General features: G+C 30.6%; 1 protein-coding gene across 1 annotated transcript in view; it reads right to left on the bottom strand.

The window, feature by feature from the left end:
- The window catches only part of LOC148605662 (dachshund homolog 1-like), a 62,649-nt gene that overhangs the window by 19,185 nt on the left and 25,788 nt on the right, over positions 1–17,676 (bottom strand). Inside the window, exons 4-6 of the mRNA XM_088548884.1 lie at positions 5,904–6,096; positions 2,229–2,320; positions 253–372 (exon numbers count right to left, since the gene is read on the bottom strand). Coding sequence (XP_088405010.1) covers positions 253–372; positions 2,229–2,320; positions 5,904–6,096 — 405 coding nt within the window. The remainder of the gene's footprint in view (positions 1–252; positions 373–2,228; positions 2,321–5,903; positions 6,097–17,676) is intronic.

The following is a 17,676-nucleotide window of genomic DNA, read 5'->3' as shown; positions in this document are numbered from 1 at the left end:
TGTCTGTCAGTAATTTTATACTCTAGTTTTTCATTATGTAATATCTACAACTAATTTTTAGTGCTATTACACCCCACTTCTATCTCATCTGCTTTCTGCCTCCTTTTTTTTTGCCTCAAGTCATGCAAATCCTTACACAGTCATTTAAAATATGCCTTAACATGCACAAATCATGCTCATCTACACCCCCCTCCAAAAAAGCCACAAAACCTTGGAATCCCATCATTGATATCTTCTTTCCTATTTGCATACCTTCATCACCTCTTTCATCATCTGTCAATCTATCATCATCATCATCCATTTCATCATCACTTTTATTATTTGGCAAGTCCTTTGCATGGCCATTGATATGTAGGTTCAAAGGTCGATTATCTGAAATAAATGAAAAAATTCAGCAACATTTAAAGTTAAAAAATATTCCAAGTAAGAATCCAAATACAGGTGATTATATCTAATGGAATGATGTGACGACGGTTTAATGAACATAAATTTTCTGTACTCACCACTATACAATATTCTGCCCAATTACTCACTTGCCTCTATATTTTTGTACTCACTACACTTAAGGACAAGTGTAAATACAATGTATTCTCCCCACTTACTTCTTCTTTACCATCTTTTAGTTCTCACCATACTTATCATCAAGTGTAAATGTTTTCCCCATTCTCATGGGGTAAAATTTCCTCGCCATTAGGGAGAATTTTTTTTGTACTCAACACTTATAAGTAGGTTTTTTCTATTTCTTCAAAAGGATGAGAGTAGAAGATATATCTATGGTTGGATGCTTGGATATTATTTTTGTTTTATACTTATAATAAACTTTTGGAGAGAACGTGTGTTTTTATTTTTATCCAGATTTTCAACATATTAAAGTTACCAAAATCACTGATTTATCATATTGGATATTAACATTGAATGGAGGATTCCATTGCAGTGGCAGAGAATTCCCTTCCGAAAAATTGGGTGCTTAGAATACCACCACCTCCCCTCTTCCCATCCCCTGATTTTTTTTTTTTTTTTTTTTTTTTTTAAATATTTCTGGTTTTGACCCTGAATTTTACAAATAAAACATACTTTGAAGACCATAGCAAGTGGCATCACACAAATAATATCATAACATGTTAACAGCACAAAATCAACAGTCAAGGAAAAATTCTAATTTGTATAACTTCAAAAGAAATTACTTTTAACTATGTTTTTATTGACATTGTATCTAACTATTTCAATTCTTTTAATGTTCCTGGGAATGAAAAAGTATGGAAAATACAGATGGTTAATATGTAACAAAAGTAATCAAAATCGTTTCACTAACAATTCAATCCAATACAGAAAACAGAAAACATTAATTTAAACCTGTTAAAAATCGTAATGTAATGGGAGAAACGAAAAGAAAAAAAAACAATTTTCACATATCTAACGAAATCAGAGTGTCAAAATGTTGTGGTTTATATTAAAAAACTCATTTGGCTATTACCCATGATAGCTATGAATGTTTCTATGACTGGATCTAATCGGGACAATATTGCTTCTTAATGTACATTTCAAATGCAGAAAATCAAATATGCCTGTTTCTATTTTATTACTTAGATTCTATCTGCTTTGAATTTGCTAAATCTTTATCAAATTGTCATTATGTTAGGGTCTTTAATAATAATACTATTACCTCTGAGAAAACATTCAATGATATATGTACCCCTTAATAGATCTACAAAACTGATAAAATACACAATTTGTTTTCATTCTTTGTAAATCAAGCAAATGTAAAATTTCATCACAATTCATGGAATTTTGGTATTTATCCACATCAAAGTTGAAATCTTTTATAAAATTATTTGATTTTTTTTAGGAAATTGTTTTTCCCTGATCTTGAATTATCAAATCTGAAATCCAACAAAAACGGAAAGTTGACATTTAATTACTGAAAAAAATAAAGAATTCAGTACTTAAGAAAAATCCCTGTTCATACCTTCAATATTTATTAAAAAGGTCACAGGTCAAAAATCATGGTCCTGTAGGTCATTTAAGCAAAACTTGTGGACTTCAGTTAACAACATAAACAAAGGAAAAAATCTGAAAATGCCAAATGTAAACATTTTAAGACTGCAAAAAAAAATGGGAAACTCCAGATTTTTGGTATTTTCTAAGCAGCAAAAATTGGTTTACATTCTATTATCAGAAAAAAGATACAGCTTAAGTACAGTCAGTAAGTGAATTGTTTAAATACTTACTGTCATAATCTGAATTTCTGTTGTCAAGGTCATATGAAGGTGAAGATGGTCTCATTGGTTTTGGTACCCCTTCATATCTGTCTTCTCTAATTCTGAAAAAAAAAATGACGTGAAAAACCAATAGATCCATGTTATTTTATGTCTGATGATTTATTTAAGATGTTTATGACGAGAGAGATTAATATAGCCTTGGGTTCATAAAATATCTCCCTAAAATCAGCAAATTTTTCCTCAAATCTTAAGAAGGAAGACCTAGGGTAGGGACATAACTCTTAACAAATCAACTGAATTGTCTAAAGCATTTTACATCAATCTCATTTAAACATCAAAGAAAGTTGGATTGATTTCATTCTTTTTCAAATGAAAGCTTGACAGGCTTGAGTGAAATTTGCCACAAATATGATGCAAACATTTCACTGATTTCAAGAATTATATCCCTCACCCCAGGTCTACTTCCTTAAATCTAAATAATCTGACATGTGGAAAATAAGGGTAACAACAAATTTAACTAATCTGATCCCTAATCAAGTCAAGTCCAAATTAAATTTGACAAAATAGATATTACCTGCACACCACCAAAGTAGAGTGCAGTAGGTCATGGTCATGACTTGGTACAGATATTTCAATTTTCAGTTGGGTCAAGATTTGATGAAAATAATCTAAAGTTCAGAATTTTTTAGAATTAGGCTCAGTCCTCCTTTCAAATGTGGACATATATCAGTACTTTGACAGCAACAAATACATATTAATTCAGTCATGGTTCCCCTACCCCACCCCAAAAAACCTGTCGTAGTGGTCATGAAGATTTATTTTATTTACATAATATTCACAAAAATCATCCGAAGAATTAACTTGTGATTTTAACATATATAAGATATTTACATTAATGATCTTTGTACATTTGTGTGATTAAGTGTAATGCAACAAACCCAGGTTAAAAATATCTTCCCAAAAAATCTTGTCTTCATATTTGTGTGGGCAAAAAAGGTGAGCAATTCTTCAAACAGTCAAAGGAATATATAAAAACCTTGTAGTTTTCAGTATTCTAAACAGAAAAGAGTTCAGCCTCCAAGTACACCCAACCCCCTCAAGCTCAGATGTAAAAAGCTTGCCATCACATCTTCCAGCGGTAGATAATATATTCACAATAATTACGAAAAGATGTTTTAAATCATTACGGCTTAAGATCTCTGTATAAATGTAATTTTATTAACCTGTTAGCAGAAAGACATTATGTCATGCTGAATATTTATACCATATGTTTTTTAACAAATATCACTCGGAAGATTTTATAATTATTTCTACTACAAATCCTTACCCATTTTTTCTATTTCATGTTATTTTTGCTTTCTTTTTCTCAGTGCAGAAAAACATTTTCCTCTTTGTGAACTAGAGTACAAATATTCTTAATAAGTTTGTTGGAAAAATCATGGTTCTTTTGAAATCTTCCTGCATCAAAAGATTTGTCATAATTCAAAATATTACTCCATAAATTACACAAAGATACATATGAATCTTTTGATAATATTTTCGAGAAATGGTTTTGTGCTAATTAATGCTTTCATGATGAAATGGTTTTATCCCTTCTTTCAGATTAATTTCAAAAGATACCTGAATGATACAGGCCTTATGATGTAAGATGGTCGTTAAAATCAAAGAAATAATAAAATCTCTCTTTTAACCACTGATTGAATATCATTCACATTTACTGATTATGATTTTCTTTTAAATAAAATCTTTATTTCCCCATCTTCAAACAAATAAAAGAATTTTATTCTTTGGTTTTAATATGCTGATCTGAATCAGGGAGGCACTTAATGTCTTTGCGATGTAATTTTTAAGCATTTTGATATAATTTCTTATTTCTAATGTGTGTCATCAGTTTCATGCTAAATTTATGCATCTTTGAAGAAATTAATTTTATGTATTTGGTTTCAAGGCATGTAATTCATGGAAATACATAAACTGGATGGGCTATCATTTAAATCTGAGGTTGGCTCAAATGAAGAAAATAATAAAATAATCAAAGTTTCTGAATCAAGCTAAAAGAAGACTTGCAGGCTTGCAATTAGTGTGCCAAGTTAAATTCAATATCAATGACTGCAGTTTATTTCAAAGATTAAAGGAGATACTCTATATCCATGATGGACAGGCAAACAGGCAGAGAGACAGACAGATAGACAGACAGACAGACAGACAGACAGACAGACACAGGATGTGGAGAATTAAATACTTATAGGAATATAATAATCAAAATTAATGGTTTGTTTTCTATGTCTGACTTAACATGAATGGACCTGTGACTTTGATTTCAAATGGGACATAAAGCCAACACTCACAGAATATAAGAGTAATCAAGGGAACCAATGTTATAGCGGTAATCAAAAGAATGTAATCCTGGGACAAAGACCAGACATGGAAAACAGACATACACAACAAAGAACATAAAGTAACTAAAATCATACATACAAAGTAACAAAAGCAAATGAGCAACTCAGACTCCACTAAAAACCAGGTGCAACTGAAACAACTCTTGAAATCAGTGATATGTTTGTATCATATTCAATTTCACCAAAGCCTATCAAGCTTTCATTTGAAACAGTTGAAATCAGTTCAAGTTACTTCGATGATTACATGAGATTGATAAAAATTGTGAATACAAACATTTGAATGATTTGTAAGAGTTGTGTCCCCTACCCTAGGTCTACCTTAAGTGCTTGTGCTGTTGTAAACCTTGGTTAGAAAAGACTACTCATGCAATAACTCTCACTATTATTGCACTTGTCATGAAACCAAATCATTCCAACACATCTATTTTCTTCCCGACACAAATGATTCAATTTGGTGTAATTTAGAGTCCATCTCAGCCACAACTTAATGCATCCCCACTTTATGAAAGACAAATAAAATCACTCAAGTATGATTGCCATAAACATGTTAATTGTGACAGGAAAGGGGAGACAATTTCTACAGATCGACAATGAAACCTGATCATTTTCTCCGATTACGAATATCGTAAATGTATATCATTTACAGAGAATCTCTCTCAGAAGATCTGATTTTCTGCCACTTAACGGCAAGACATTTTCATGACGAGTATAAATTGTATAATAATTGTAAGTTTGTTGAAGCAGCACACAGGAAATGGGCAAAATAAAATGACATTGGGAAACAGACGTTGTTCAATGTGATGGAATAAATAGTAATAATGGCACGTTTGTATTATTGGGGCTAGATTACTGTCTGTCAGGTCTGACTACAACTGATACTATATTGACTGCTAGTATGATCGTAATGAGAGGCTTCTGTTAAAATATAACTCCCAATAACCATACAAATAAATGGAATAAAAGGTTATTCTAAAAGTGAATCTAGACAAAAGAATTGATGCAGTATTGATAGTGCTTCATTTCTATTGAAGGTATTATTACTTCAAGATATTAAGGCTCATTCGATTTCAATATTTGGATTGATTGATTGATTGATTGATTGTTGGGGTTTAATGCCCGAGCAGCAATATTTCAGCTATATTCAGGCCATGAACATGAAATGGATGATAAAATGAACATGAAGATCTCAATATTTGGAAATGTTTCTTGTGCAAGACTATATCAAATACAATACAAAGTTCATTTCATTCCCCATACTTAAAGCCACCCTTCTGTTTTCACATACCTTGGTGAAATGACATCTGAATCTGAGCTTGACCTTTCTTTTAGCATTGCCCCATCAGGTCGTAAGCCAAGGTGAGAGGCCATTGCCAAGGATACAGGAGGAGACAGCATATGATTGTTGAATGGCATGAAAGGCAGAGGCCCCATGGCATATGGATGATGGGCAAATCCATTGAAGAGTGCTTTTCTATCAGCTGGAATGATAAAGAAGAAGAATATCACTTAAATGCTGCATGTCCTGGATAAATACAAACAATGAAATTGAATCTGAAGTATTCATTTCCACAAGCAATGAATGTTGAAATTTGCTACTGGAAATGAATTTTTAAATAACTTAAGTAAAATCAAATTAGCAAAATTGTAAAGATGTCTAAAATAAGAATAACTTCCATAACTTTTGTAAACCTATCATTAAAACAGTTTCAGGAGGGAAGCATTTGTGGTGTATAGCCCTTTAGTGAAGGGGGTTAGAATAACCCCCTCTCCTTGGAAGTAAAAGATTGTTAAATTACCTAAGCACTATAGAAGTTGAGAAAGTTTTGTTAAAATTACCACCTCCAAACTGTCCAAAAAAATTCTGGCTAAGGGTCTGCATTTTTGACTATTCAAGGGTTTTCTATAGAACACTTCTTTGACCAACAAATTAATTCATCATTATAATCAATATCATGTTCAGTTTAGTAGAATATTATGTTCAGTTTGGTAGAATATTAATTATATTTAATTTTTTTTAAATCAAGGTTTTTCAGTTACATATGGGTGTAAAAATAATCTTTTAAAACCACATTGTCTCAAACACAGCCATTCAATATAACAATATATATGAACTGTCGACTGAGTGCAAATAACTTCCTTTTATCACAAGGAGAGTGAATTTGTCCATTCTCTTGAATGGAAAACAAAAGCAGACGGTCTTTAATTTGAAAGAAAAAAATGTAATTCAATATGAAACAAAGCAGACATTGTCAATTTCAGAAAAAAATATAATTCAAAAAATACCACAAAATACAATTGAATATGATATTACTGTCCATTAAGAAACCTTAAAATACCAAAACCAATTCTAAAGCCCAAATTACTGGCTTTGTCATTAGACAATAATAATTTCATGGAATCAACAAAAATGAAAAAACTAGAAGTAAAATCAGGAATAAGAATACACAGAAGTTGATGATTCTATATTACAATTGTTTTTGAAATGTTTGCCGATACGTCTGCCAACAGGAAATGGGCTGATATCGTAAGGCTACAGCGGATATCGCCCTGACGTAAAATACGATTGCTGTCATATTAAAATACTGTAAAACTGTATCAATACAATGAAAACAAAAGTTGAGAAGATGTGAAAAGCAAGAAATGTCAACATTAGAAACCTATGATTTTATGTAGATAAATAAATCCCATACAACTAATGTAACAAAAGAAAATTGATCCTCTTTGTGAAATACAATTTCTCCATTGTTTCTGAAATGATTTTCATTTCGATTGTCTTGTCTGTTTCTTTATTTCTATTCTTGAAAGAATAGAAAGCACTGCATTTATATTGATATTTTTTTAAACTCAATTGAAACTTCAAATCTATTTCTAAAATAATCATTCAAAAGAAAAAAGTCAAGTGTGTAAACTTTATTTGAAAACCCAATTTCTCAGATGCAGAAAATTTTGATTGGATGTATTTTTTTAAAATGAATTAGAGAGAAAAATACTTCAGATTAAAATATCAATATTTGACTTTATACACCATTGGAAGAAATACTATGTGCAAGCCCACAAAAGTATATTTCACAAAAGTTGAGAAATAAAAAGATTAACCTCCATTTTTGCCCAAGCAGTATATAACAAAAAATCTCCTAGCTTCAGCTTCATCAAAGATACTGGCATTCTTGTACAATGTACATGTATCATAAATGGCATCAAAATTTTATGTGAAAGGTAAATATTTATCACTATTACAGGTCAGTGAATCATAGACTTGGAACCCTTTGATTTGAGAAAGCATTTTGGCCTAGATTCCAATCTTAACACTTAAATTTTTTCTTCTTGAAATTAAGACCTGGGCCAATTTCATAAAATAATTCATAGAGATCCTTCTTTAAGTTAATTAAAACTATTCTGACCACTAATAATTATCAATTTGAGATTTTTTTATATGAAACGTAGGTTTTAGGACCAATTGCCTCCCCTGGACATATTTTTACCATAAGTCTGGTCCAACAAAAAGGGGAGGTCCAACTGCAACCCCCCCCCCACCCCCATCCCCTTGATTTGCTCCTGAAGTCACTTAGAAAGTATATGTTGTGTTCCAAAGATTTGTCTTCAAAAGACATAAAAGCAGTGAAAAAAATAAATTAAAAAAAAAACAATTCTCCTTTCTTCAAAGCTGGGGTATAAAAATTCCTAGGAGTAACATTTTTCAGCAATGACGATGGTATTTTTTAGCAATAGTCAAAAAGTGTATCAATAATGTCACCTGGATTATATTTCAATTACAAGTATCCTGTCACAATCCAAGCAAGCATTCACTGGACTTTACTGTCAATCTCTCTAAAGCCCTATCCTCACTCATAAAACACTTTAAAGCGATAAGAATAAAATGAAGATTTTGTACAATATGATAAGAATAAATTGAAAGATTCCCTACGATTGACGAACCTGGTCAAACAGATCAGTGACAATGCATTTTAAATAAACCCGTTATTTTATCCTACGATATCATTGCGAGACCTCTTCAGGGAAAATAAATAAACACAATCACCAAATTCTAACCTGTTCCGTGATAAATTTGATCCGTCTTCGATTGTTATTTGAGAAGAAGTCAAAATCCGATAGATTCATAATGTAATAATTTCATATGAATTGATCTCAAGGATATATATTTCCCTTTTTATTAAATCTAATAACTTAGTTTGTAAACTATTTATTGATCAAATGTGTCATTTTTACGATTGATACAATATGCCTATTATCTGCCCTTGACAGGAGAAATGGTATCTAGAATTAGGAAAAGGATTCGATCACAAAACATGTGTTATGACAAATATGATTCCCTATTACTGAAATTGACAACCAAAGAGGCACTGATAAAGGGGAATTTAACCTCAATTAGAGAAATTGACATGACTATTCAGATTAAGAAATTGATTACCTAATGATTGATTGAAATGGGAAAAAATCGTGTTATTTTGATCAGCCAGAAACTTTCAGCAGACAAAAAACTGCAATATGAACAAATGTTATTAAATCCCCATTAAATGTACATTTCATTTGGAAACGAGAATCATCAATTTCATCAATCGACAATTTAAAAGCATTACGAATGCAATTTGACAGTACATTGTTATTAAATTAATGATATCAAATTGTCACAATTGAATTGAATAGCTGGCAATGGAATCCAATTTTTAGCATTTTCTGGCGGAATTAATCGGCTTGCCCCTTTACAAAACCTTGTATTGCCTCCATACGTAGCTTATGTTACTTTCTCTCTATCATTTTCAAATTGACAAGTTTTATCCGAAAGAATTATCTTTTACTTCTGTTATTCGTTGATACGATGAAAAAAAACAGTGCTTTGGAAACCAATTAAATTTCCCTTTTTTCAATGTTCATGATCAGACAAAAAACAAATTTCATTAAATCGACTAATTTCAATATATTTCTACTACTCCATTTCTATTACTGCGTCATTTGATAAGTGTTATTTTTAAGGTTTCACGCTGTTTCGTCCTGGATTACCGCGGCAATCAGGTGCAGAAACTTTTTAATTAAGATGCATTCATAGTAATGAAGATGCTAAAAATTTTTAGCATTTCATGTTAAATTTGAGAAAAAAATTCCAAATTATCAGAAACATCTTGAAACATCAAGAGATTAGCTTTTAATTCTTCTCTATATCTTACAATGTTAATGAAACTAGGTGTTGTTTTTTCTTCTAATTTACACAATATAATTTGATAACCTTATTGTGGTTATGCAAAGTCCTTCAAGTTATATAAAACCAATATTGCTATAAATCAAAGTTTGAAAAAAAAATAGCCACATATCAGCCAAAAATTAAAGTTTGTTTTTGCCTATGAACACATATTCTCCCTACTAACACCATGTTCTGTCCAAAAGTTTGAAGGGTATAACTCCTACAAACCAGCAGATTAAAACTTCCTTGTAATATGCACAACTACATATCATGTCCTAATTACCTACAAATTGTCATGAAATTCAATGCAGTAGTTTCTGAGTAGTTGCATTTACAAAAATATGGCAGACAGGACAAAAACAATATTTCTCCGCACCAGTGGAGGGGGAGACATAATTTAGCAATAGTACATGGACTTCCTCTTTCAATTGTAAATCAATGTTTCCTTGAATATGAGCATCATTTTTTTAAATAAAAAATCCAACAAAAAATTATACAACACAGTTTTGACATAAATTTCAAGGTCAAGAAATTCCCAAATGGAGGAAAGGGGCAGCTCTAGTGATTTTCTATTTAATCAACATTCAACTTAAAATTTTCTATCTGGCCCTTCCCCCATTTTTGCCTAAGTTATGTGTTCTTAAAATACATGTAATAGTTTTCAATTCAACCTTAATCAAACAACCACCAAAAGTCCTTGAACTTTATTTCTAATGACTTGACCTCCTTAGGTCACTTTCTGGATCAATATTATCCTTGACATTTTAAGAGAGTTCAGTCATGTAAGAGGCCACATTGGTAGAGAAATTACTAGCACACAGCTTAAAATAGATGTATGAAATAAATATATCTCATACTGTAAAATAAATAAAGCAAATTTAATAAAAGTTCTCTGCTTGAAGAACTACACTCAAAATTTGTTTCAAAATCTGTTTTAAAAATCTAAAAATCTAAAATCAAAGAAACAAAAAAAAATAAAATGCAACTCTGATGTCACATGCAGAAGTTCATTAATTTCTGAACTGCAATTTGGATTTTCCATGATTAATTATTAGTTTATCCCACAGATTACAAGAGTAATATTATTGCATCTAATCATAAAATTCTAATATCTGTTGTAAGTCAAAATTATATCATTTTGACTTTTGTTAAAAAATGCTGAAATTTGAGATAAAACAGAAATAGTCTTATATCAAAGTTTCATGAAATCAGTCAAGTAATTACCTCAAAGGAAAATATTCTTTAGGCCAAATGTTTATGTGTATTGTTATTTGGGAATTAATTGCAGAGGATAAACCAAAGTATTCATGAACCCATACAAATGCAACAAAAACTAGAAAATTAAATTCTTCTAATTAAATTAATTTCCTCAATATTAGACATTAAGATTCAAAATAGAAATAAAGAAACCATGTGGGTTACAAAGAAATACTCAACAGAACACAAAGGGTAAAAAGACATCAAAACAAAGAAATCATGTGGGTTACAAAGAAATAGTCAACAGAACACAAAAAAAGACATCAAAACAAAGAAATCTGATCAAAGATTGAGGTAAACATTAGGAAGAAATCCAATCATGGATTCAGGAAGAAAGTTCAAAGGTTGGAACCTTGCTCTATTGAATATATTGCTAACCTTGTGTAACATTCTGACAAAAATAAGTAAATTTTTACCTGCAAACTCCCCCCTCTTATTATGATATTCTTGATTGGAACACCCTCCCTATGTGTAGATTAAATTCAAGGCTCTTGGGTAGAAGACAAAAAATTCTTATCTCTTTTTCAGTTGTTTTTTTTTTCTTAATATTGGGTTTGACCAAAGTGAGCCCTGTCTTTTCACTCAGAACCCTCTATGTCTTCCTTTTCTAAAAGGTTCTTCTTTCTTAACTTCTTTTAAGTACCCAAATATTTTTCGTGTGGTTTTAAAATTCATTGATCAATCCATGATATTCAGATTAACAAAATGTTTTCATTTTTCATTTTTCATTACAGATGGATAACATTATCAATGATAACCCAATATCAACTTTCCACCAAAATATTGACACACCAGGAAAAAGTTTGTGCAAAACCAATGAACAGTAAATATTTGAAAAAAATTATTAAAGTTATAAAAATGGAACCCACTGAACTTACTAAAGAGGCTGCACTTAGGTGTTTGTCAAATTAGAAACACTTGAGATAAAATATCTCATACTAACAAATGGTCCACAGTTTTATAGGGAAAAGATTGATTCCGATATTTCTTTAATTCAACGATTTATTTGTCATGTTTCTTTTTTGTTCATGTGTACACTAACAACTTAAGACGATTTTGTTCAAGAGTTTTGTCGATGCAAGTGCACATCAAATAGGTGCGGAGGAATTTTCAAGTGCGTGATCATTTCAAATCAGTAAAACTAAAAAAAACTTAAGACGTACATATCAGTGTTGATTACATTCAATCAAATGATTTCCGTCTCAATTAAAAGTTTTCATTTCAAATACTTAACTTCTATAAATTTATAATTGTAAAAGAGGAGAAAATTGTGATTTATGCAAAGTGCCTTGTTGAATAAATTCTCTAAATCTGCACGCAATAATTGAATATTAGTTGCAAGTATACACATTTCGAACCTCCAAAAAGACATCATACAAGCAAATTATAGAAACTTTCGTAAGCGCTGATGTAAAAGTAGAAACTAAATGATTATCAGAAGGCTTCAAAACTCAGTAAACTTTACCAAACAATAAAACAAACAAAATTATTTTCATCTTATGCATGCAAAGAATTGATGAAGTGCAAAGGAATACTGTAATCTACAGCATGGGCCTCTAGAATGGAAATAATGTTACGATATATTCTTTTTAAACCAAACATTAGTATTGCTGAAAGTAATCCATTTCAATGATAAAACAATGGAATTAATTTGGAGAAAGGTAATATTTAACACAAAACAATGAAAATATATGACATGCAAAAAGAACTGAATGAAGATAATATAAAGAATATGCTGATTTGAAAAAAAAAAGTATCATTTATAAGAAAAATGACCTGATGAAAGAAATTATGTTGAAATATATTGATAATTATATTTGATGTGAGTTTTCATGAAAAATATCTATCCATCCTCTCATAACAATTTATGAACATGCTGTTCTTTTTTTTTTTTCTTTGGGGTCTTTAAGGAGCTTTTTTCACATTTGCCACTATGATGGATAATAAGATCCTGTGTGGCATACAGAGCTAGTGACTTAGACCTTGAGGTTTTTAGGGAGGGGGTTTGTGTTTTTTGTTTTGTTTATTTTTGCTTTTTGACATTTTAAGGTCTTTTTTTGCTATCAAATATAATAAATTTTGTCTACTTAGTAAATTTGTCTTCTTTGAAATTTGACATGTCTTTATATTCATTAGAATTTATTTAACTGAGCTCTATTAAGATGGATCCCACCACAAGATATATAGTAGTTCTAACATATATGCTTATTTCAGTCTTTTAGGAAAAATTTTCTACAGGGCGCATGCTAATTTTTTATTTTGTAACCTTACAAATTTAACTCAACTTTCTTTATTCAAACCCCTATTACATTCCATTCCATATCAGCATACCATGTTGCAGATGGTGCCAATTCCATGGGCAATTACAGGTGCATTACATTTCCAAAAGAAATAAAATGTCAATCATCAGAAAAACACATCGATTCTGACAGGCTGACATGATATGTAATAAGAGAAATTGGCCAAATAAACTAAAGACAGGTACAAGTTATTGGGTGCATTGTGGTGCTTCGCTGTTTCCGGTGATATAACTTCATTCAGCTACAATGTCATAATCAAGCATCAAGATAACCCAAGAGGTTGTACACATGCGCCAATTACCAGAAATTTGCACTCGTGTATTGACATGTAATTAGCCTCTGCTGTAAAATTGTATTCTTTTTACACAAAAATTAACTGAAGAATACATGCACATGTATACTTAAAGGGAATGAAATCTCTAAAATCAAAATAAGGTGTTTTTTTTTTTTTAATGTCTACATTTTTATTTTACCTAAATATAATTTTTGGTTTTATTAACATATCTGCTAGTTGTAAGTTTAAAACATGAAGTATGACCTTGTCCGTAAAGATAACTCAATCTTTATTTTTGACCTAAATGCATTTGTTGCAATGTAAGAATAAAGACACAGGCACAGCTCCAGATTTTGAAAGGGGAGGGTTCCAGGGTGTTGTGTGCTCATTTTTTTTCAATTTTTGGTCAAAATTTTCCAACGAAAAAGGGATTCCAACTCCTGCATCCATGGCTCAGATTTAGCTACTGAAGACATCTTCAGATATTGCTTAAAATGTTTTACTTTTTGTAATTTTACACAATAAATTGAATTGGCCCCATTACAACAGAAATTATTTGGAAATTTGTGGATTTGCTTTTTAATTTGTTGAGTAATTTTTTTTAATCATAAATAAAAATCTAGTGAAAGTAACTTCTTCCTGTGACCTGAAATTCAAAATTGCCATATTGAAGAAATAAACTAGCATAAGGTCTCTACTACGTTTATACTTTCCTTATCTACTCTGCACCTGATCAAGCACTTTGATGCTGTAACTGTATATTTTATTTGCCAGAAGATTTATGACTTTAATTTATTTTCAACCCCCCAAAAAACACAAGTCTCAGTTTTATTGCATTAAATTAAAAACTATTGAATAACTGTTAATCAAAAGTAAGCAATATTTTAACAGTACAGAATCAACACTGAGTGTCATTTCAAAAAGCTATCAATTTTTTTAGCATTAATGTTACGCCAAAGAATGAAAAATGGATTTAATATGTAATTATAAATATGTCATTTGTTTTCTCTTTATTGAGTTTTTCTCTAAGTTACAATGTCATAATTTTTACGTATAACTCCCATTTCCTCCTGAAGAGGAAATGAAAATTTGGAAATTTTATTGTAAAATAATTCAGTAAAGGCTTTTGACAGCAGAAATTAGGAATAATGCTTTCAAATAACATATTTATTGTAAATCTCTGCTGAAACACATCCGCTGATTTTCCTATAATCTAATATAATGAAATGTCAAAATCCCCGTACGTCAATTTTTCACAAATCATTTCCTATAAATGTAAAATTTATGCACTCAATTTTCATCATTTGCAAAAAACATTGATTCTATGAAAGAAATCTCATATGTTTATTTCCGTTGGAAATTACTGTTTAATCTCTTCATTTAGATTAAAATGTTGTTATTTTGTAATTGATTACAATACAAAAAGGCAATATTATCACAATCTGGTCATAGAGAAACTAAAATGAATTGATTGACAATGTAAAAACTTGAAATTGACACTCTCTTAAGGGGAGATAACTCAACAAACAAACAAAAATAATGAAATTGACACTCTCTTAAGGGGAGATACAGTGTAACAAACAGACAGACATTGTGAAATTGGTCATTGAAAAGCTAACAAATAAACATTAACATAAAAAGCACAACTCCCTTTAAGAGTATTTGCAGTGAGCACAAGCCAGCATCAACTGTTTTGTTTAACATTATTGACATGTTAATTTTCCTTGATGCAATTTTCAATTTATCTCATGATTTCATGACTATTTTGAAGAGCACAGAATCTACAATTTTTAAGTATATATGCTGCAATAAAGATAAAATAACTCAAAAACATCCATCCATCCAATGCTTCTTCATATTTTAAGCAACATAAAGGGAAGTAACTTCTGCATGCCAATAACTGGTGACATTTCTGTGTGACAAATGAATTGTAACATGAAAGAAAAATGTAAAAGAACACTGATTAACAGAAACTGTGATTGCATTCAAATAATTAGTAATTTTCTTAATGGATGTAGAATTAATCTGTTGTTCAAATCTGGTGATACTTCATCCAACTTTTGTGGTTTTCCAAGATTTGTGCAATTAAATCAGAGAAATAGAAAAAAATTGAAAAAGATGTCTTTTCCACCATCAGTTAATTAAAGTAAAATGAAAAGTATTGCATGCCTATCAAAAAGTGTATTCATTGCCTGAAAATAGAAAAGTCACCAGCATGAAATGACATTCAAAAACTCAGGGCCCAGTTTTATAAGAATCTAAATGTAAGTTTTCTCTCAAATTCAAATTCAATTCAAATTTTATCCAATCAGTTTTCTTAGCATTGTAGACCTGAATAAGACTCAATAAGACTCAATAAGACTCCTAAAGAGAAATGAATATTGAACACATATTAATTTTTAATTTTCATATAAAAAAGCTATTGAAAATAAAATTCCTTTGTGTGCCAACCTTTGCAATTTGTTAATTCTTCCCAAAAATTCTTTGTTAGATTTAAACTGGAGGGTCAAACTCTTTGCTTTTTTTTGTACAATGGGAAGTCAGCTAAAAGATACAAACCCAAAAAAGTTGGCAAATAGCTACAAAATCAAAAAAAAAGTCAGCTGATAATTACAAAACCAAAAAAGGCAGCTGATAATTACCAAACCAAAAAAGGCAGCTGATAATTACCAAGCCAAAAAAGTCAGCTGATAAATACAAAACCAACAAATATGCCTTCTGTCAATGATAAAAAAATTATGAATTACCAAGATGTACCTCATAATCCAAGATGTCAGAGGAGTTAAAAAATGATTCAGATTGTTTCATGCAAAACCAATATTTTGGGGTTACCTCCCCTTTCCATTCTTCAAAAGCAAATTTTTTTGGATAAAAGAACGCATTCACTGGTGCAGCAAGGGGAAAATAGATTTACAATGAGAAATAATAACTCCTTTCTACCAGTCAGTCGTACAAATATATCAAAAACCACTCAAGGCACTCGCATTGTCATCTGTTTACATCATAAAAAGAGTTATATTGGATAAAGGAAAGAATCAGCATAACATGTTCCCCAATTACATAAAACTGAATAATCATTTTCATCAAAAGAGTAATTGGTGCTATTTTTATAAGAACATTTCAATAAAACTGTGGTGACCGCAATATGTTTCTCACTAAAACAAATAAAAAAGAAGGTATTTTAGTTTAATCTGGGTTCATTTTGCCAATTTGACAATACAAGATGTTTCAATGGACAAATAAAAATCTCGAAAAATATAGAATTTCTTTTATCAATTATTTTATTACAACGTTTGAAAGATGAGGGCAAATAAATTTGACATAAGAGCAGCACATATCTGAATGCACATCTGTTTTCCGTGATCATATTATTTACGAAAAAAAATTCTTTTTATCTTTTTGTGCAGATTTTCATTATCAGTGCAAATTATTAAATGATTGTTTGTTGTGATGCATTCTTAGTCATATATTTCAAAGCAGAAATTGACATATGCACACTGTTTAAATTCTTGAGCACTTTGTCATTCTTTTAATTAGTATATTGCATAGTTTTCAGTAGGTGGGCTAGAGGATTTGTAAAATATAAATTCAGGGGGTGGGGGCAGATGGGACATTCCCTCACTTTTAAAAATAGAAAAAAATGTAACATATTGCATGCAGTATGGTTATTACACAAATTTACCTCCAAAAAATCTTCTATTTAACATTTTCAGTACAAAATCATGATTTTCCCTAAAATTTGACCCACAAAATTTTGAACCATATTCTGCTTGGCAACTGATTGTTTTTACACCCCCACCCCCCAACCTCTTATCTTGGATCTGCATCTATAAAGGTAGCAGTAACTTATATTTAACATTGGTGATTGCCCATGCTTGTTAAGTTAAATAATTAACATAAGCTCTATAAAGCTTCTAAACATCCAAATTATAGTTTCCAGGCTCTTTGGGGTGAAACACCTAGCATTTTAACCATAAAATCTATGAAATCTCTGGGCTTACGGAGGTGCCTGGTATCCTTGACACATGTT

Source organism: Perna viridis, chromosome 10 (assembly GCF_037379345.1).
Source record: "Perna viridis isolate PV_CMFRI_1.1 ecotype Kerala chromosome 10, ASM3737934v1, whole genome shotgun sequence".
NCBI lineage: Eukaryota > Metazoa > Mollusca > Bivalvia > Mytilida > Mytilidae > Perna > Perna viridis.
The sequence above is the reverse complement of the archived record's forward strand: the minus strand, read 5'-3'. Positions and strand labels throughout refer to the sequence as shown.